The following is a 19259-nucleotide window of genomic DNA, read 5'->3' on the forward strand; positions in this document are numbered from 1 at the left end:
ATGTTTTAATTATTCAATAATATTTATTTAAATATATTAATGATTGAATTAGTATGATAAATATTAAAATATTTATCTCGTAATATTTTAATATTTATTATATGCAACCAAAACTACAAATATATATTAATATATAACTAAATAAAAATTTAAAATATTTCGCGGTATTTAAATAACATGTGGATTTATTTTTATGTCAACGGAACAATAAAATAATTGTGGGAATTTATAAAAATCACACGCATAGGTTTAATGAATATGGCGAAAACGTGTTTCAATATTTTACAACCTCATATGAATAGTTAAAATCCGTGCAACGCCAACATATAGAGAAATATTTGCATTAATAGATTGAATATTCTTTTGTATAAGCAATTAATTTTCATGTATAATTTTATAATTATGCTAAAAGCAATAGATCAATATTTAAATAGCATTTTCATGCTTCATAGAGTATAGGAACTTATACTGCAGTACCAATATATTCAGTGAATACAATCTCGGGATATTTCAACACAAATTCCATGACATGTACGGTATCGAATATGTGCACAACAAACTTTACAATTCTGCTTATTTACTAAAATATATTTATCAAATGCTCCATTTCAGTTAGCGACTGAAACAATTTTGTACAAACTAGGTAAATCAATATTACCTCAGAGACGGAGAGTATATACTTTTTAATTAATTTGTTTAACTCGTTTTTCGTAATAAAAAGTTGTTTCAAATAAATTTATTTATATTATATTGTCAAACAAAAATTATTGAAATTTATTAGTTTAAATATCAATATTAGTTATCTGGAATGCTCCTTCTTTTAATAATATCTGTATATGTTTTTGCCGATAGCTTCGCAGTCCTAGTCCTATTTGGACTATTAAAATCAACATGATATATTCCAAATTTAACTCTGAAATAAAATTTAAATAAACAATTTAAACTAAATATAATCAAAATAAATTACGTATAGCCTGCACGCCACTCCATATTGTCCATTATACTCCAAACAGTAAAACCTTTAACATTACAACCATCAATTGTTACAGCTTGAACAGCTGCCGCTGCGTAAGTCTAAAACGCAAAAATATAAAAATAATCAATTTATTAATGTTGAAAATGTACTTTAATATAAGTAGCCCTGTCAACATCATTCATGTTGCCACCATCTGGATAACCTGTTTCAGTGATGTAAACCAAAGGATTGTCATATTCCTTCTTAACCCAATTAAGTAACTTTCTCAAACCCCACGGAACAATGGTCGGAGAGGGTTTCCAGTTAGGATCCTTCTCCATTGCTGTGCCTAAAATATATCACACTTTTAAAGTTTTATATTATATTAAAGAAATGATGTGATTATGTCACTAATTTATTTTGTTTGTAAATTTTGTATTGAACAATAATTCTTGATACCTTTGTCTTTATTATAAGATGTTGGTGCATCAACTGGATATTCATGATTGCTGACTAACCAGGTGTGGTAGTGATTCAAACCCAAAAAATCGGCAGTTCCTCTAATAAACTTGATATCCTTTTTATACAAAGGTACTAGTCTTGATTCGGAAAAATTTTCAACCTTGCTTATACTACCAATTCTAGATTTCATCACTAATGGATAATCTCCATTTTTTGTAAATATGGGATTCATCCACCAGCCCAACTAAAACTTACTCAGTTAACTATTGACATATCCATTAAAAACATACTCACTCCCATTTGCATTTCTCTTTCGGCTGCAGCAATATCAACACTTGAGTTTGTTTTAGGTTCAGCCCAAATAGAATCTATAGTTATACCAACTTTGCCTAAAAACACAACATAACATTACCTACTCTAACATGTCGTCCGCAAAATACCTTTTTGTTCTGATCTGTATTTACTATTGTACAAATGATAGATACGGGCGTGGGCCAACAAAATACTTTTTCCACATAAATAATCCCCAATTCCAGGCGACTTTACATCTGGAGCACCGTCGGAATTTCCATAAACCCCTTCACAAATGCTCGCAGGCTCGTTTATGGTAATCCACTTCTTGACTCTGTCTCCGAAATTATCGAAAACCACTCTAGCGAAGTCTTCTAAGTAAACAGCCGTTTGCGCATTCGTCCATCCGCCCAGATCTTGAATGGGTTGAGGTAAATCCCAGTGATAAATCGTCACCATTGGTTCGATGTTGTTTTTGAGAAGTTCGTTAATAAGATCATTGTAGTAACGAAGGCCATCAGGGTTGATTTTGTTAGTAAAACCTGTTGGTAGGATTCTAGACCAAGATAAGGAGAAACGATAGAAGTCGACGCCTACTTTTTTCAGTATTTGAACGTCTTCTTTCCATTTGTTGTAGGAGTCGCAAGATATATCGCCGGTGGAATGATCTGTGATTAGTTCGGGGTGCGTGTGAGTTAGACGGTCCCAAATGTTTTCACCTTTACCTAAAAAGTTCCATACATACATATAAGGCGATATTAAGCATTTACTATAGTTTTTTATTTTATTGTTACCAATGACTCAACAAACGTCTAAAAAATGAAAAACATTTCTTACCACTTGCATTCCAACCGCCTTCGACCTGATAAGAGGCAGTCGCAGTTCCAAATTTAAAATCAACCGGCACTTTTATACCCTCGACAAGTACAACACCCCACATCAGTAATACTACATGCAAATATTTTTGCGACATCTCTATTAAATCTCCTTTGGCGACCATTAATTTTACCAGCTACTGGAGGAAGTTGTTCTCTGTTATCAGAAGAAGGATGAACACTAACAGGTTCGGCCTCGAGTATTTATTTAAATCGTTTAAGCGTTCTGGAAATTGTAGTTCATCTGTCACTTCTACCAATATATAAATAAATATGCTATTCAATTTTAGGGGATTCCCTAGTTTCAACAGTTAATAAAATTAGGATTTTTTAAGTTCTATACCATTAAATCGACTTTTAATCACGTGTATATTAAAATTATAATCTTGCCATGGATAACCCTTTACCCCGAACAAATCGAAAACAACGCAAACGATTAAAGATTAAATCTGTCAGTATTAAATGCAAAAAGGTCAGTATGGGGTTAGTTCAGTAACCTGGACGTAATATATTTATTGTCCAAACTTTATCTTTTTCATAAATCACCGAGCTCACACTCCATACACCGGCCATTTGAGCCGGTAAATTATTTTATACTGCATGCTCTATCGGCGATAGTGCAGCTGTATCTAATAACTAGAGACATGGCTACACATCAACATATTGTTTTTGTTCAAAACATTAAATAATACAATTAGTTAACAGCAATAAAAGATTTGATACTATTTAAAAACAATTTATTATTGGTAATCTTGCAGAATTCGCAACTTTAAGGAATATTTTCTGGCGCGTGTGTCGTGAGATTCTTGAACAGTGCAGTGTTGTCGCTTTGTAACGATTAAAATATTCGCATTGTTCTTTGTAAAAGTTTTGTGTTCTTTGTGACTTAATTATTGTTAAAATAGTATATTAATTTTTTTTAGTAAGTATATTCTTTCTTCTAATTTGATGATTACTGCTCATTAATTAAAATATTTTACAGTACACGTTATATTCTCGTGGTGTTTCTAAAAACAATGTATTATTTTATTCTTCTGGTAATTACATTCTTAATGATCATTTAATATATACTTTATACATTATTTTCATTTTTAAAACATTATATTTTCATGTCTTTGGTAAGATTAAGTTATTTTACTTTATAGATTATTTGGATGGTTTATTTCTAAAAAATTACATTTTTTTATTACCACTATTTTTTGATACAATCTTAATTTATTTTACTATATAGATAATCTAATAGTATTGTATTTATTTAAAAATGTATTTTTATTCTTTTTTAACTTACTATTTTAACATACCATATATTCGACTTATTTTTTAAAAAAATATTCCCCTTTATAAATGTACCAAATTATTAAATATTTTCTAAATTTATTTGAAAATGAAATTTTAATTAAATATTAACTAACAAAGAAATATAGAGTAATTAAAAAATCAATTAATAAAGTAGAATTAGCCACATTTTACTTTTTTTTAGAATACAACCACCCAAGTGACAAAATTCATACATGAAAAAACAAAATAAACTACACATAGATTTTTTTATAACATTTTTCTCTACATATTTCACTAAAACTGAAACCTGATAACTATGCGGTATAAAATCTCCTAAAGAGATGATTTCAAATCAAGTTGACGCATGCGCTAAAAATATTCCTTATAGTCGCGGATTCTGCAATATTACAAAAAACAATTTATTATTTGATTCTTTAAAATAAGGCCATTTATAAAAAATATATAAAATAAATTAAATATATGTAAGTAGTTTAACAAAATTTAATAAAATTGGCTTGTAAGGTTATTTTTTTAAAATAATTTTAACATTTTTATAATTATTTATTAAAATTAATTAATTAATAATTATTATTATGTAATGAATTTCTTTTGCTGTTACATCTGTGTAATTTATTTTTAGCAAAGAGTTGACATAGATTTTAACTTCATTAGTTATCCACCAACTTGATTATGTAATTTGACAAAAAATTTGACGGCAGATTTCTAAATTACACGAAATTAATATAAAACTGTAGCACAGAGCCATATGGTAAGGATTTAATTTTTTAAATATATTATTTAAAATTAACACCACATATCTACAAAACACAATGTTAGATTATTAATGTTATCTATGAATTTCAAAGGTCGCGGATCACGTCAACATGACACAAAATTCAAACAGAAAACTGTAAACCATCATGTAAATATTTCGTTGTCATTTCGTTGAACTTTGATATTCCATCCAATTTAAAAAACACACACACAATGGTAAGATATGAAATATTTGCATAAAATTGATTAGCACGTAATTGTTTTTCTAGCTGACCAGAACTTTGAACTTAACCTCACTACCGGAAAAAAGGGCTTTATTAAATAAATTTTCTCTTGCAATAAGAAGAATGAGCAGTTCAGAATCAGATGTGATAATTGAAGACATCGGCCATGTCGGTGTAATAACCCTGAACAGGCCCAAGGCACTTAACTCCCTCGATTTGTCCATGGTCAGAAAAATTCACCCAGCATTAATTAGATGGGAGAAAGAGAAGTCGCTGGTAATCGTAAAAGCTGCAGGTGACAAAGCATTTTGCGCCGGGGGCGATGTAAAAGCTGTTGTCCAATCTGCCATGAAAGGTGGTGATTTGGGTTTTAACTTTTTCCGTGAGGAATATTTACTTAATGGGCTAATTGGGTCCTATAAGATTCCATATATTGCACTTATTAATGGTATTTGCATGGGTGGTGGTGTTGGATTGTCTGTACATGGCAAATATAGGGTGGCAACTGAGACTACATTGTTTGCAATGCCTGAGACGCAAATTGGATTGTTTCCAGATGTGGGAGGCACATATTTCTTGCCTCGTTTGGGCGGACGATTGGGATATTATTTAGCCCTTACAGGCCACAGGTTGAAGGGTAAAGATGTTGTCAAAGCAGGTATTGCCACACATCTTATCAACAGTGATGAAATTAATACTGTGTATCAAGAGTTGCTCAAATGTAAAACAGATAAAGATATTGCTTTTGTGTTAAAAAAGAATAATGTTAATGACAATAGTGAATTTAGCTTAGCTAAAGATATGGATATGATTAATAATGTGTTTTCATGCAGTACTATAGAAGGAATGTTTACCAAGCTGAAAGATTTTGATACTTGCTGGTCAATAAAAGTTTTGGATACTCTTAAAAAAATGTCACCAACCAGCCTGAAAGTTACCCTAAAAGCCTTAGATTTGGGTAAGCAAATGTCATTGAATGATTGTCTGCAGATGGAATTTAGACTTGCAGTTAGTTCTCTGGTTGGCAAAGATTTTATTGAAGGTATAATTATATTATAATATAATTTAATTTACATTACCTTATAGTAAAATAACAAATTCTTTGTAATATATACAATATTTATTTATGTCTTTTTAGGGGTAAGAGCTCTTTTGATTGACAAAGATCAGAAACCCAAATGGTCTCCAGCAACTGTAGAGGATGTAACTGATGATATTGTTAATAGTTTCTTCATAAAACTACCAGATGACCAAGAACTTCGACACAAACTGTGATAGATCTATGCAAATAACTAAATACTCTGTTTGATATTTTTACTGAATACATTGTTTAATAAAATAATTTGTTATTTTTTATTATTAGATAAAATAAATGTTCAAGGAAAGGTTTAAAAATTAATTGTTCAAATACAAAATTCAATGTTAAGTTACCTATTAAAATGTTAAATATCAAAATATTTCCATTCTCTAAGACTCTATTGATTGCATTAAATATTATTAACGTACATTTGAAAAAATGTATCGCAGCAGTAAATACATGAACCACCCGCTAGAAAACAAGCGGCGCTGATGGCAATCAGCGTCAGTGTGGCCATTCAGCAAACCGTACCCCTCTGAACTTGATATTTTTGTGAGACACGTTCGGCACCTTTGGACTCGGCACGGTTCGGTTTCTGAATCGGAACGGAACTGCTTGGACCCACATGTTTATAATACATTAGCAGCGAAGTAAACAAGATTTTGTCTGTTTCTTATAGCGTTACACAAACTTGAATATATGGAACTCGATGCGAATCTTCAACATTGTTGTTGATATATAATTTAACGAATTGTTTGAATTGTTCTTAATAAAAACTATGTTTTAAGAAAGTAAAAACCATAAAACATTCGTTAATTTATACATAAATTATCTATTATACGTTACTAAAGATTAATTTACTTCAATCATAAAATGGTATATAAAGATTGAAATTATATTTTTATTCTTGAGTAAAATTTAAGTACATTATAATAATTATTGTTTATTACTAACAATATTAATTAAAAGTAAAGTAAAACACAATAATATTACTATGTACAGTCGGCTGCAGAATGACATTACCACTTTCCAAACAAAATCCTTTGCGACCCTCTCTCGTTAAGCCTCGCCCAGAACCCTAAAAAAATGTAGGCCGTAAAACCCAGATATACGTAACAAAGGGTTAATTGCGGATCAAAAAATTTACTCCTGTCGATTATATAATAAGTATTTCATATTTTTGGAAACACTTCTTGAGAAAATTAGAGATTGACTAAATTAAAGAAACTTAGTTTTTGTAAATTATTATCACAGTTAGTCATAAATTAAATATAATAGCCCTATTTATAAAAACTAATAAAAATGTATAAAATTAGAAAAAAAATTCTTTATTTTTCTCTCATCTGTTTGAACTAAAATTAATCCTATTGACATAAACTAAGATATTTATGATTTTATTAATATATAGCAGAGGTGGCCAACCTGAGGCTCTTTGAAGGAATATTTGTGGCTCTCGATAAATGTACCCCTTTTCCCTTTTCATTCCAGAATTATCAAGAGAAGTAAAATAAATGGTCAATTTTTAATATTTAAATTCAATACACATATTTTGTACTTTTCAATAAGTATATTTTTTGTGAACAAATTTTTTTAATACATTGGGGTGGAGCTGGCCACCCCTGATATACAACATTACTTTTCCGTTAAACTATTTGAAAATATCAGTGTAATATATTATGTAACTTGTATAAAATATGTTGTGTATTTCGCTTGTTTGAGAATTCATTAACTAAATGCTTTTTAGTATTTATTATAGATGTGTTAAAAAATAGTCATACTTTTTAGTTGTAAGCAATTGGGATAATAAATTATTATGTAATCATTGGTCACGATTTCACTCTAAGCATATATCGTGTATTAATTAAAAACCGCTTATTCAGTGAACGACTAAAGATCTACACAAATGTATCATAGTCTAGAATTTTCTTTAACACGAGCTTCATCACAAATCAGAGCAATTACTTAAATTAAAAAATATCTAAAACTTTAAGGTAATTAAGGTACCTTAATATTAGGATTAAAACTAAGTCTTACATGATATTTAATTTAATAATAAAACTATCTTAGACCTAAATAACACAACAAATGTAAAATTAAATATTTATTATAAGTTTGTACACAAATGTAGTATTCGGAATATTTATATTACAAATACATCAAACAAAGTGCAAATACTGTTAAATTATTGGACAAATATGATAGTTAAGACTGCCAGAAGTTAAATTTGGATGTTCGATCAGTTTCGAGATACACGTATATGAACAAAATTTAATTGTTTCTTGTTTTTCAAAATATTCTCCATGAAGACTGACACAATTTTTTTTATGTGAACCAATTTTCAAAGCACTTTGCCATCTTATCCCAACATAGTACTTTCAAAACAAGTGTTTAAAAACTTACTAAATTAAGGACTATACGGAGAATATTCCATCAGCAAAAAATAAAATATTATAAATATTATAATTGTATCGTTATGTATTCCATTTCCACTATAATAAAAGTAAATTATTTCAAGTTATAAAATGTCAGTTATTTCAAGTTATTAAAAAAGTCAAATAATTATATTTAATTATATTGTATGGTTCAAATTAATTTAAAGTTTTCGTTTAATATTTAAATTAAATACAACATTTATTTTTAATCAACATACTTTTTTAATATTAACATTTGTAATCAGTTCAATTAGACAAATTTAATAATTCAGTAAATAATTTGAAGTTCTTCAAATATAAAAGAAAATTTCTCTTTTGGTTTTCATTAATCTGAACTAAATTGTTATTATGATTATTATTGAACGAGTCGTGCTGTGTAATTAATAAAATCTATACCAAATTTATTCTAAAAAGTACCAATGTTTAAGATTTATCAGTAATTTTATAATTGAATATTATTTTCCACACTTTAGATATAAAATAAATGTTTGTCCTTTTTTATAGTCCTAAAACCGAATAATATGATATCTGCAATAATGTTCCTACTATATAATTATTTTTAATAGTTATATTAAATATACATTTGTATTAAATAATTTAGAATTTAATGAACAATTTGTACGGTGAACAATATTAATATTAACAAAACGAGTAGTTAATTAACACATTTGTGTTTGAAATCAAAATCATAGTATTTCTCTCAGAATTATTTTATTGTATAAGTTTATTTTAATAATTATATAATATATTTTTACAATTAAATTAACCATAAATAAATATTGATTGTTTATTACATTATTATCATTGTTTATTTTATAATTGTAGTTATATTATTAATTTCATAATTATATTGAAACAAAAATGTACTATATTCACACCGACTTCAAAATTTTATTCTAATAATGCAAGATCGTCAATTAATGCCGACCGCAAATCTTATTAAAAACGCTTTGCAGGTAAATATAAAATTGGAAAAAACTAATACTAAAAACGGCATGCGTATCCACGGCAGTCGCGTTTCGATTCGGAAACCGAACATGATGAACGAAAACGAGCACTCCAAAATCGTCTTAGACCCGAGAAACCCGGTTTGCTGAATGGCCACACTGATCAGCGTCTCGCAAACTAACCTTAGTTTATCAAATTGTGTTTGTTATTATTTGAAGAAACCAGATCACGTTTTAGTTCAACCTTTTTATATGTGTAAGTGCTCAAAACTTCTACTTATAGTATATGTGATAAATATAAATCCTATTTTGTAGAATATTAAAAATGGCAAAGCATCATCCTGATTTAATATTCTGTCGTAAACAACCTGGCGTAGCTATTGGAAGACTATGTGAAAAGGATGACGGAAAATGTGTCATTTGCGATTCATATGTGCGACCCTGCACGTTAGTCAGGATCTGTGATGAATGCAACTATGGGTCTTATCAGGGACGGTGTGTTATATGTGGAGGGCCTGGAGTTTCTGATGCTTACTATTGCAAAGAGTGCACCATACAAGAAAAAGACAGAGATGGTTGTCCCAAAATTGTCAATTTAGGTAGTTCAAAGACTGATTTGTTCTATGAAAGGAAGAAGTATGGATTTAAAAAAAGATAGACATGACTATTTATTTTTATTTTAAACATTTTATACTATAATTTTATGCAGAGATAGTGCATATCAATTTACTTCTTTCTAAGATGTGTGTGAATGTATGGAGTGATGGGTGAACTTCAAGAGGTTTTAGTTGATTGTTCCAAAAATCCTGATTGTACTTGATCTCGCCCATCTCTATGTGTTTGTAATATAAAACTTTTCTATGATATGTTGCTTTATTTACCTATAAATTATATTTTTCATATATATATATATATATATATATATATATATATATATATATATAAATTCAATTGAAATCTTAGTGAATACTAAAAAAAAGAAATAAAACACAAGTTGTATATAAAGCAATTTTATTAACAAAACGGATTTTTTACTTTATGACAATTTACACTAAACCGTTAGAGTAATAGGCGACATTGTGTATTCACTGAAATTTTATTGAAAACGAACCTTTTGTTTGCAACTACAAAGTAAAATGCAACAAAGACTATGGAAAGATAAAAAAAACTATAAAACCAACGTTCAGTCCCACATAAAAAGTTACACAACACCTGTTTTGAAAGCTTTATTATAAATTAAAAGTTTATGTTTACATTTATGAAACATTATAGATAATTCTTGAGTGGTGTATGAAAATAACTTAGAGCAGTATATTACAGATTTCACTTTTTAAATTATACAAATACTTAAAAAAATAACTTTTTAGACACTTGACACTAAAATAAATATAACAAAAACATTACCTATAAGGTTTCATTAACTATTTTGTTTATACACAAGTTTGTAACACAACAGTCCTGATAAACAAGTTGTATTGTTTTGGATATTTATTCATTGAGTTTTGGTGGCTCTTCAATCAATATACTGCGCCAACCAACGGAAACCCTCTCCATAACCTTGTCTTTTGAGAATGGAGCACATAAACAGTTCGAGGGGACGGCCGGCCAAATCTGATCTAGGTACTTTACCCTGAAAAATAGCAATAAGCACTGTTAATAAAAATTTCAATTTAAAACAAACGAAAAATTTACTTTTCCGGTGGTCTGTCCGAAGAGGGCATAAAAGTTTCTAAGTTCGTCTTCGGATGCAGCGCCGGGGAGATCAATTTTGTTACCAAGAATTAGAACTGGACAATTGGATAAAGTCTCATCAGTAAGCAGAGAGTCTAATTCCTGTTTGCTTTCGACGAAGCGTGATCTGTCATTGGCGTCTATCAGGAAAACGATGGCATCCACTGCTGGGAAATAGTCCTTCCACACTCTACGAGCTAATTTTTAATGTAGGGTGTTGAAATGCTCATTAATCATATTATTATGAATATTACCTTGCGAGTGACCACCTAAATCAAATGTGGTGAATCTCATGTTTCCTATGGACAACTCCTCAGAAGCTGTAATATAATGAATAAATTAATTTCAATGGCTTTAATACTAATTTTAATGTTACAAAATGTAGCATATTATTAAATACGTATGTACGTATTTTCTAAACATACTGTGTACGTATTATTCTATACTTTATTATGTTGGATGTAATAAACTCATTAAAACAACTGAAAATTTCTTTAAACTTAATTTAAAACAATTTTTTATAAGTACATATTGATATAAAGCGAATCAGAATATAATCGATAGTTCTTTTTATTAATTAAAAGCATTAGAGGAACAAAAGGTTTGATTCCAAAAACAAATAAAACCTTTGTTTCTTCAAAATATAAAAATTTTGTTATTTCTATCAATCTTTGGTCTTATCTAATTTGATAAAAGAAAAATCGAGAATTTTATATCCAATAGCTACACATTATAACAGGCAAACAATGTTATTTTCAAAAACATAATGCAAAATTTATTGTTATTTTTTATATTTTGACTTTAATTATCAAATATTACTATTTGTTGTATATAAATACTAGGTTTTAGCAAGATTCTGTAAGTTATACTTAATGAATAAGCAAAAGAAAAATATTTTGTATTAATATTATATGTAGTAGCAAATAATGTTTCTCCTTATAACAATAATATCAATAATTATAGTTATTATAAACTGTCCTTGAAGGTCAATCATTGACAATGATTACAAACTATAAACAAACTACAACTGTACTTTTAATATTTATCCATTACAAAATATTATAATGCATTTTTAGCCAAAATCGGTTTCATGGTATTAATCATGAATACAAATTTAGTTATGTAATTCGCCATATCTCATCACAAGTAAGATTTATTTGAGAACATTCATGACAGTTAAGTTTGAAGGTTGAACACACAAGGTTACTATAAGTACCATATATGAGATAAACTATGTGTTTACACAGAGACATCCATATTATTTTTATAAAAACCATTGATTATTGTTTAAACAACTAAGCACTTAATATTGTCCAATCATGATATACTGCTTGAAATATGAATCTGCAAGTATACACAATCAAAATTCACACAATCATTGTGTGGAGTCATGTATACATAAATTTGTAAATAATCACATTCACATATGCTAATCACCTTGTAAATAGTGTGCAATTTCTGTTTACCACAAACTTGAGGTCACCAAGTGTTCCTCCACATGTTTCTTTTTATGATTTAGAAATACAAATGAAGAACAATACATATAAAGCTAAGATATAGAATAAGTAGATACAAATATTTGAAACATCAGATAGTTTAGTATGAAATTATTAATGCTTACTGGGATGTAATGTGGGAAGATGCTGTGCGAGCCTGTCATCCTTGAGCATGTGCAACAGAGTCGTTTTGCCCGCATTGTCGAGCCCCAGGAAGAGCAGCTTGCCAGATTTCTTCCATAAGCCTGCACAAACATGCATTCATTAGTAACAGTACACTCACTCACCCTCTGACTGTGGGAGCAGTCTGTCTGCGTAGGGCAAATGATCTATTATCCCATCTTCATACAATAGCTTGATCAGGGATGCTTTGCCTGATCCAGGTGCCCCCAGGAACACATATCTGCCCTTGCGTTTTGATAAACCTATTTGTTTACATTTTTAAATTACAAAGATTGATGTTTTTATTAATGCTTTAATTATGAAAATGGGAATTAGATTTTAATGGGAGACACAATTAATTGTTGATCTTTCAGGGAAAGTTTCAAATAAGAACAATGGTAGTTTGTTCTAAAATGTGTGTAACTAGTAAACTATGGTTTAAAACTTACCTAGATATCCTAAAACACCAGTAAACCAGTCCCAAATAAACATTTTTCTGAAAAAATATCTATAATTAATAAAATTTTCCAATAACCTTGATTTTTGCACCTAAGTACTACCTAATGATATTCACGTGAAAATTTTCGGAAAACAAAGAGGAGATATTTATAAATATGCGCTCTGAGCAGTTGAAATACAAAATAACATAAAATCGCAGTTAGAACTTGAACACTGACGTATGAATGACAACATGACATTTTTACAAAACAGCCTGAATTTGTTATAATCTTAAAGTATATGTATAAAGTGATACACAGTAGTGTTAGAAAACTCACCTAGCAACTTATTTGACTCAGTTATGCACACACTTTACACACAAATAATGAATTTGGCTAATAAATTTTGCTAGAGACTGGTTTAGTGTTGGCACTTCGTAATTGAAGGGTGATGTGACACTTCCGGACTCGCAACATACCAACCTGCACAAATAAAAGTCACCATACATTCAAAATATCACCATTTGATTAACGATTTATGCTCAATTTTTACAACATTCTCTTTGTTTACTATTTCTTATCGTTTATCATAATAAAATTTTACTCGATACAATTATGATTTGTTATTCAAATCTTGTTTTATTAGTTTAAAAAATATTGATTAATTTGAAACCAAAACAAATCAATAGTGAAATAGGTAAAATGTAGTGTAAGAAAATGAAGTAACTGTAAGTGAAAACATGTCAAAATTTCGAAATCGCAGTATAAGAACACTGCCGAAACATGTGATTAAGGATTGCAAAACAGCCAGAGGAGAACATTCACATGAACACTATTTTGGCGAAAATGTGGACGACGACAGTTCAGAATACGTTTCCACTATTTCCAGCAGTAAAGATAACCAAGATTTTAAAGACCTGAGTTCCTCCAGCCAAATGAGTTTTAATGATTTTTACGAAGATCGAACCGCAAAAGTAAACGAAGAATTAAGAAGACTTGATAGGATTTTAAAGGGACTTGAACCTGTGCCTTCTTACTATAGCCAAGACGAATTTGACCAATGGATGACTACTTTCCCTGGTTTATGGTTTGTATTAAACATTTATTTTTATTTTTTTTCTAACTGAATCTTGACCATCTGGTAATTTATTCACTATCCGATGTAGACTGTGTTGCCTATCGTTAGATTGTTTTAAATTATTTTTATTTATTTAAAATATAAAAATTTCATTTACAGTATATTTGATGACACGGAAGAGTTTAATCAAACCGCCAAGAGTAAACAAGAAGATACTAAGAAAATTCAAAGCCCCAAAAGTGGGAAAAAGTTACCTATCTGTGATAGCACAAATACTTCTCCCATAAAACGATTGGGGGAAGATGCTGTGATAAAATCGAGGAATGATTTCCGAATTAAAGAGTATGGTTCCAAAAGAAACGATTTTCGACTAAGTATTACTAAAAATGTATTTACAGTTAGTCATACACCTGATAGACTCAGTGTCAATCAATTTTTAAAAGTATCACCGATAAAAGGCAGACAAGAGAGACGATCTAATAAATCTTTGCCATTTTTAAAAGATTATACTAATGATGACACCAACAAATTTCTCTCCTTGCCATTTCTGTTTGAAGAAAGTAGAAATATTTCATCTAGTCTTTCACGAATGAAACCTAAGCAAGAAGACAAAAAGAAAAAGCAGGACTTAATTTTACCTCCAATCAACAACAGTCAGTTTAGATCAATCTCTGCCACACCCAGCAAGCCTATATCTAATTATTCTGAAAGAGGTAGAGATACTGACCTAAAGAAAATGTCCAAATACTTAATAAACAATCCATTTGGTACAAAATCACATTTGTTGCTGTAAGTTGTATTTGTGTAAGGTTAAACATAAATAAATTGTAACCGTTATTACGTTTTGTTTTATTTCTTTATTTAATCTTTTATTAAATGAAACAAACAGAGTACTTCAAATAGAGCTTGTTTATTTTCGATTATCGCACATTTTATGTACAATTTGCATCTTTATTTAACAATTATATAACATCAACAACAGCTGCGTTTTTAAATTGCCGAGTGCGCAATATTTTTAAATATATCATCCACTCAAACATATATTAATTGTAAGTCATCAGCTAAAACATGTTTCACAAAAGTCAAAATGTGTATTTAAATAAAATACATTACTATAGTATAAATCTAAATAAACTTACACGGTTACGTCACAAAAACCTATTTACATGTATTAAATATTGGTTGGTTTCAGCAGATGACAACTTCAATTTTATCAATTTTAGGTAAAAAATTGTTTATTAATTTATCTAAAAAAAGCTATAGTATATAAGAGCAGTCATTTATGTATTGGTTGGTTATGAACTGCTCGTTTGATATTAAAAATGATTACGTGGAAAACATTTAATGTGAATGATGTTTACATGTCTTATTAAAATGTAAATTAGTGTTCTATGAAAAGTACAAATTGTTAATTAATAATTACACAATTTGCAGTTATTTCACCGCTTTATTAAGACGCATGAAAACTTATTTTAGCACTTCTTATAATTCAGTCTTATTTTGTTAATGTTTTGAATTTATTATTGAATGAATTATTAGAAAAATGGAATAACTAAAAATTTATTGAGACTTTTCATTTACATTTAAATGTGCATTTGCGTTTGCACATAAATAAATATGTGTGTAATACAAATACTATATTAAATGTTGAAATGATTCATTTAGAAAAGCTCAATCAACAAGTTGTACTTTTCCATGTGATTGTTCATAAAATGCATTTTATATTTAACAAGACACACATGTGAAAAATTATTTTATAAAAAAGTAAAACATTAAATTCGTCGAAACCAGAGATGGGTGACTACCTTACCAAAAGTAATATTGACAAATTCTAAATTAAGCATATTATAACTATTTCAAATTTTTTGGTGTAAATCGGTTGTTCAAATGTATTGCTAAATAAGATAAAATTGTACCTAATCTAAAACGATAAGGCAAATGAATATGAATAAGTACCAGTATCTAAAATATAATGCCCTTTTATAATTTGCAAGATTCTTTAAACAAATCTCATTATTTATGTGTTATGTAATATTATATACAACTTAAGAGATTAAGTGTAATATAAAAAGTGTGCAAATATGTATTGAAATTCAAGATAGGTTTTAATTTTATACATAAACTTTATTGATTAAAATCAGATAATTAAATGTGTGCACATATTCATTTGCCTAAATAACAAACTTTACACAAACAGATCGTGTAGAAATCAACTATAACTATGTATTTACAATATCACAATTTAAATATTTGTAATGTACATATACATATCTTACAATTCCTTATTAAATATATATTATTTAAATAACAATTAATTAACTATTTATAAAAAACAAATTCCATTTAACAATTAGGTCAATAATATACCCACCTCTGTCTAACATTTATCTACATCATTTATACAACCTATAAAAAGCTCTTTTTCACTCAGTCTATGTATATACATGGCACGATAGCTTTTTATATTATTTAAAAAAATTGCGGTTGATACTATGTACAAAATTTTATTAAAATGTCCTTATCGATGTATTAGCATTAATAGATTTCTTCACATCATAATTCTTATATAAAGCACTGGTAGTTTTTAAGTGAATTTTATAAGTTCGGGATTTGGTTAATATGTAGCGCCTCACGTTGGTTAATATGTAGCATTAAACACCCACTTAAAAAAAAAAAATACGCGAGATTATTGCATTTTATTACTTGATAATTAAAATGTTAGTGTCGGTCATTTTGAGTCGATCCTCCACAATTTCTATGTTAGAATTGTTTACAGGTCTCATGCTGATTAGCAATTATTCGATCGGAACTGAATTAAATTGATCCTGCAATCATGGAGGATTAAATTTTTGTTAATAATATACGAAGAAACAAATATAAAAAGTCGTCCGAAGTTAACATTTACTTATTTTATAACCTTATGTAAAAATAATTAAAATCTGGAACAAAGGGTAATGGAATGGTGGGTAGTTGGTATTTTGAACGAAGGGACTCACTAGAGAAAAAATAGGCACCATGTTGCGTATTCAGTCATGGAAATCATAATCGTCGTAACTATAGCTCAGGAAGAAGTAATATTATAAAATTACTAGTTTTGTGTATTGTTGTTTGTTGGATATTTTCTTCTATTTTCATGATCAAGTGATCATTCGACCAAATTTGACTCTAGTGATGCCCTTGTCTTGGCAGCGAGACCCTATTTAGGGTCGCAGCTAGGCCCCCTCAGATGTAGGAGTAGGGTCCGTCCGTGAGGGCGCTACATAGCAGCAGTCAGGAGTTTTCATCCTTGTTGGTTCCGCCGCCACCTGTACCGCTGCCCTGACCTTGACCGGTCCGTCCGCCACCTCTGCACTGCTTATATTCGAGTCCCGGATCAAACTGCATTAACACGAAAACCTAAAAGAGGGATTTTATTAACGCACTAACAAGAGAGAATTGAAAGACATACTTGGTCGGTGGGCAGCAATTGAAAATCATCCGGCGGATTCGTGATGACATATCGTTTACTGCTGGCATCGCAGGAGGAGCTTGTATCCCGAAATCTGTACAATCCTATGCACAGCATGCCAAATTGTTTGAGCGCGGCGACGAACAGGTCGCCATACTTGCCAGTCTCGCCGAATTGTGCCAAAGGTCCGTCATATAATGAGATCTGACCGACGCGACATCGATCTCTGTTCGATAAACTGTCAGGAGTGCTGCAACAAAATAATTAAGTTAGACATAAATACTCTTGAAACTCGAAGACTCTTTAATACCTGTAACCACCACGAAGACCAGCACCTTCAGCAAGTATTAATTCTAGTTCTGGCGTAGCACCTCCAGTAATTAATGATCGAATGAGTGTTAAGGCATTTTGATTGAAATACGTCTACAAAAAAATTACATAATAAACAAAATCTCAAATTATCAATTTCTTACCGTAGACATTAACGAGTCTAACACACTGACAGCAAAGGCGGTACCGCAGGCGAAAGGTTGCGTCAGATACAGTTCAGTGTCTGGATCATCGTCGTCGTCTTGATCTAAGAACTGCACGTTGCTGTCATTTACTAACTCCGTGATCATGGGCACATTAGCTCCATAAACGGATCCACGGCGTTGCAAGATAATGGGGCTTCCGACAGGAGTACCCGCTTCATCTGCACCGTTAGTTTGGCTTAAAACACCTATTGTATCATCGAATGTCATTGCTTTGATGTTAAGTGATGCTAGAATTGCCTCTTTGTCAGCTAATGTAGGATCATCGTTGCTCGGTACTTTTGCCGAAAGAATGCAACACATGTCGCATAAATTGACGTTCACTGCTCTTAGATCTGCCCGACTTAATGGCGATCCCTAATATAATATTATATTAAGTTATGTGATATTTGAATGTTAGTCTTACTTACGTTGAGAACAGATATTTTGGGTAGATTCTGCAGCATTTTCCACTCTCGCCTAATATAATCCACAGATCCCACTATAACTACATGTTTCAGTTCGTGATAGTGGAAATTGCTGGCTCTCAAAGGCATGACCAAATTCCGAAGTCCTATAAGAGGTGAATCCGGATCTGCGAACAGGCACACTACCACATGTCCATTTAGTACCGTCATTGCTGCCTGATTTCGATCCTACAGAAAAAATGTTTTAAAATGTAAAATTCAATTTTAGTATAGAATAATAGTAAGTACCAAAAGACATTCTTCAAGGTTTCTTGCAGGTCCCCAATGAAACATGCCAGTACTGTCGTACTTCATTTCAGTCTTTTCAAAATCGAAGTCTTTGGCCTGGTCATCGGCCAGACCAACGGGCAGTGCGACTCCGTTATTGTTTTGGTTGGTGCCGCCGCTGCTCCGGCTCGTCGGCCTGTAAAACATATGTAAACATGTTAATGTTTATAAATCTTTAGTGGTTAGACAATCGCACTACTGTCTAGCTCATTCCTAAATGCACACTTGGTTTAGTAAAATTAGACTCTGTTAGGAGCTAGTAGAGTTTAGCTAACACAATATTCACTCATGCACTTTTTTGGAAAAAAGTTCTAGGTTTTCAAA

At 30.2% G+C, this 19259-nt stretch overlaps 6 protein-coding genes across 15 annotated transcripts in view; 3 read left to right on the top strand and 3 right to left on the bottom strand.

The window, feature by feature from the left end:
• Window positions 1-721: 721 nt before the first annotated feature.
• LOC109595382 (myrosinase 1) lies at window positions 722-2920 on the bottom strand. Its single transcript, XM_020010730.2, has 7 exons — window positions 2546-2920; window positions 1858-2433; window positions 1712-1806; window positions 1415-1661; window positions 1126-1304; window positions 968-1074; window positions 722-913 (listed from the first exon to the last, which is right to left on the bottom strand). Exons 1-7 carry the CDS (start codon window positions 2706-2708, stop codon window positions 796-798), a joined length of 1485 nt encoding a protein of 494 aa, XP_019866289.1. The 5' UTR covers window positions 2709-2920; the 3' UTR covers window positions 722-795.
• A 1580-nt stretch (window positions 2921-4500) lies between these two features.
• On the top strand, window positions 4501-6241 carry LOC109595378 (3-hydroxyisobutyryl-CoA hydrolase, mitochondrial). The gene is made up of 4 exons (XM_020010725.2): window positions 4501-4630; window positions 4728-4851; window positions 4905-5901; window positions 5998-6241. The coding sequence occupies exons 2-4, from the start codon at window positions 4849-4851 to the stop codon at window positions 6132-6134; spliced, it is 1137 nt and encodes a 378-aa protein (XP_019866284.1). The 5' UTR covers window positions 4501-4630; window positions 4728-4848; the 3' UTR covers window positions 6135-6241.
• A 3243-nt stretch (window positions 6242-9484) lies between these two features.
• LOC109595390 (PHD finger-like domain-containing protein 5A) lies at window positions 9485-10180 on the top strand. Its single transcript, XM_020010739.2, has 2 exons — window positions 9485-9572; window positions 9632-10180. Exon 2 carries the CDS (start codon window positions 9642-9644, stop codon window positions 9972-9974), a length of 333 nt encoding a protein of 110 aa, XP_019866298.1. The 5' UTR covers window positions 9485-9572; window positions 9632-9641; the 3' UTR covers window positions 9975-10180.
• A 130-nt stretch (window positions 10181-10310) lies between these two features.
• Window positions 10311-13620, bottom strand: LOC109595371 (GTP-binding protein SAR1b). 4 transcript variants are annotated; one of them, XM_020010718.2, is made up of 6 exons: window positions 13482-13620; window positions 13155-13201; window positions 12669-12788; window positions 11302-11367; window positions 11009-11244; window positions 10311-10946 (listed from the first exon to the last, which is right to left on the bottom strand). In XM_020010718.2, the coding sequence occupies exons 2-6, from the start codon at window positions 13195-13197 to the stop codon at window positions 10830-10832; spliced, it is 582 nt and encodes a 193-aa protein (XP_019866277.1). In that variant the 5' UTR covers window positions 13198-13201; window positions 13482-13620; the 3' UTR covers window positions 10311-10829. The 4 variants fall into 4 exon arrangements, with proteins under 4 accessions (XP_019866277.1, XP_049821282.1, XP_019866278.1 ...); XM_049965325.1 differs by lacking the exon at window positions 12669-12788 and adding an exon at window positions 12831-12968; XM_020010719.2 differs by lacking the exon at window positions 13482-13620 and adding an exon at window positions 13266-13364.
• A 107-nt stretch (window positions 13621-13727) lies between these two features.
• Window positions 13728-15057, top strand: LOC109595400 (uncharacterized). Of its 2 annotated transcripts, XM_049965324.1 has the most exons (3): window positions 13728-14229; window positions 14380-14562; window positions 14619-14757. In XM_049965324.1, the coding sequence occupies exons 1-3, from the start codon at window positions 13883-13885 to the stop codon at window positions 14620-14622; spliced, it is 534 nt and encodes a 177-aa protein (XP_049821281.1). In that variant the 5' UTR covers window positions 13728-13882; the 3' UTR covers window positions 14623-14757. The 2 variants fall into 2 exon arrangements, with proteins under 2 accessions (XP_049821281.1, XP_019866308.2); XM_020010749.2 differs by having other exon boundaries at window positions 14380-15057.
• Window positions 15058-15111: 54 nt separating this feature from the next.
• Window positions 15112-19259, bottom strand: part of LOC109595401 (calcium-activated potassium channel slowpoke-like) — a 54535-nt gene continuing 50387 nt past the window's right edge. For all 6 annotated transcript variants that reach the window (XM_049965328.1, XM_049965330.1, XM_049965329.1 and 3 more), the window contains 6 exons: window positions 18897-19071; window positions 18612-18836; window positions 18142-18558; window positions 17979-18091; window positions 17669-17918; window positions 15112-17616 (listed from right to left, as the gene is read on the bottom strand). In XM_049965328.1, coding sequence (XP_049821285.1) covers window positions 17491-17616; window positions 17669-17918; window positions 17979-18091; window positions 18142-18558; window positions 18612-18836; window positions 18897-19071 — 1306 coding nt within the window. In that variant the 3' untranslated portion in view covers window positions 15112-17490. The remainder of the gene's footprint in view (window positions 17617-17668; window positions 17919-17978; window positions 18092-18141; window positions 18559-18611; window positions 18837-18896; window positions 19072-19259) is intronic.

Source organism: Aethina tumida, chromosome 3 (genome assembly GCF_024364675.1).
Source record: "Aethina tumida isolate Nest 87 chromosome 3, icAetTumi1.1, whole genome shotgun sequence".
NCBI lineage: Eukaryota > Metazoa > Arthropoda > Insecta > Coleoptera > Nitidulidae > Aethina > Aethina tumida.

Coding starts and splice junctions, on each gene's coding strand:
- LOC109595378 (XM_020010725.2), top strand. Junction 5,902..5,997: donor TGGCAAAGATTTTATTGAAG/GTATAATTATAT, acceptor ATGTCTTTTTAG/GGGTAAGAGCTCTTTTGATT.
- LOC109595400 (XM_020010749.2), top strand. CDS start 13,883: ATGTCAAAATTTCGAAATCGCAGTATAAGAACACTGCCGAAACATGTG. Junction 14,230..14,379: donor ACTACTTTCCCTGGTTTATG/GTTTGTATTAAA, acceptor TTTCATTTACAG/TATATTTGATGACACGGAAG.
- LOC109595390 (XM_020010739.2), top strand. CDS start 9,642: ATGGCAAAGCATCATCCTGATTTAATATTCTGTCGTAAACAACCTGGC.
- LOC109595371 (XM_049965325.1), bottom strand. CDS start 13,197: ATGTTTATTTGGGACTGGTTTACTGGTGTTTTAGGATATCTAG. Junction 12,969..13,154: donor TGGTGTTTTAGGATATCTAG/GTAAGTTTTAAA, acceptor GTAAACAAATAG/GTTTATCAAAACGCAAGGGC. Junction 10,947..11,008: donor TCGGACAGACCACCGGAAAA/GTAAATTTTTCG, acceptor GCTATTTTTCAG/GGTAAAGTACCTAGATCAGA.
- LOC109595382 (XM_020010730.2), bottom strand. CDS start 2,708: ATGGTCGCCAAAGGAGATTTAATAGAGATGTCGCAAAAATATTTGCAT. Junction 1,662..1,711: donor AAAGAGAAATGCAAATGGGA/GTGAGTATGTTT, acceptor AGTAAGTTTTAG/TTGGGCTGGTGGATGAATCC. Junction 1,075..1,125: donor ACAGGGCTACTTATATTAAA/GTACATTTTCAA, acceptor TTTGCGTTTTAG/ACTTACGCAGCGGCAGCTGT.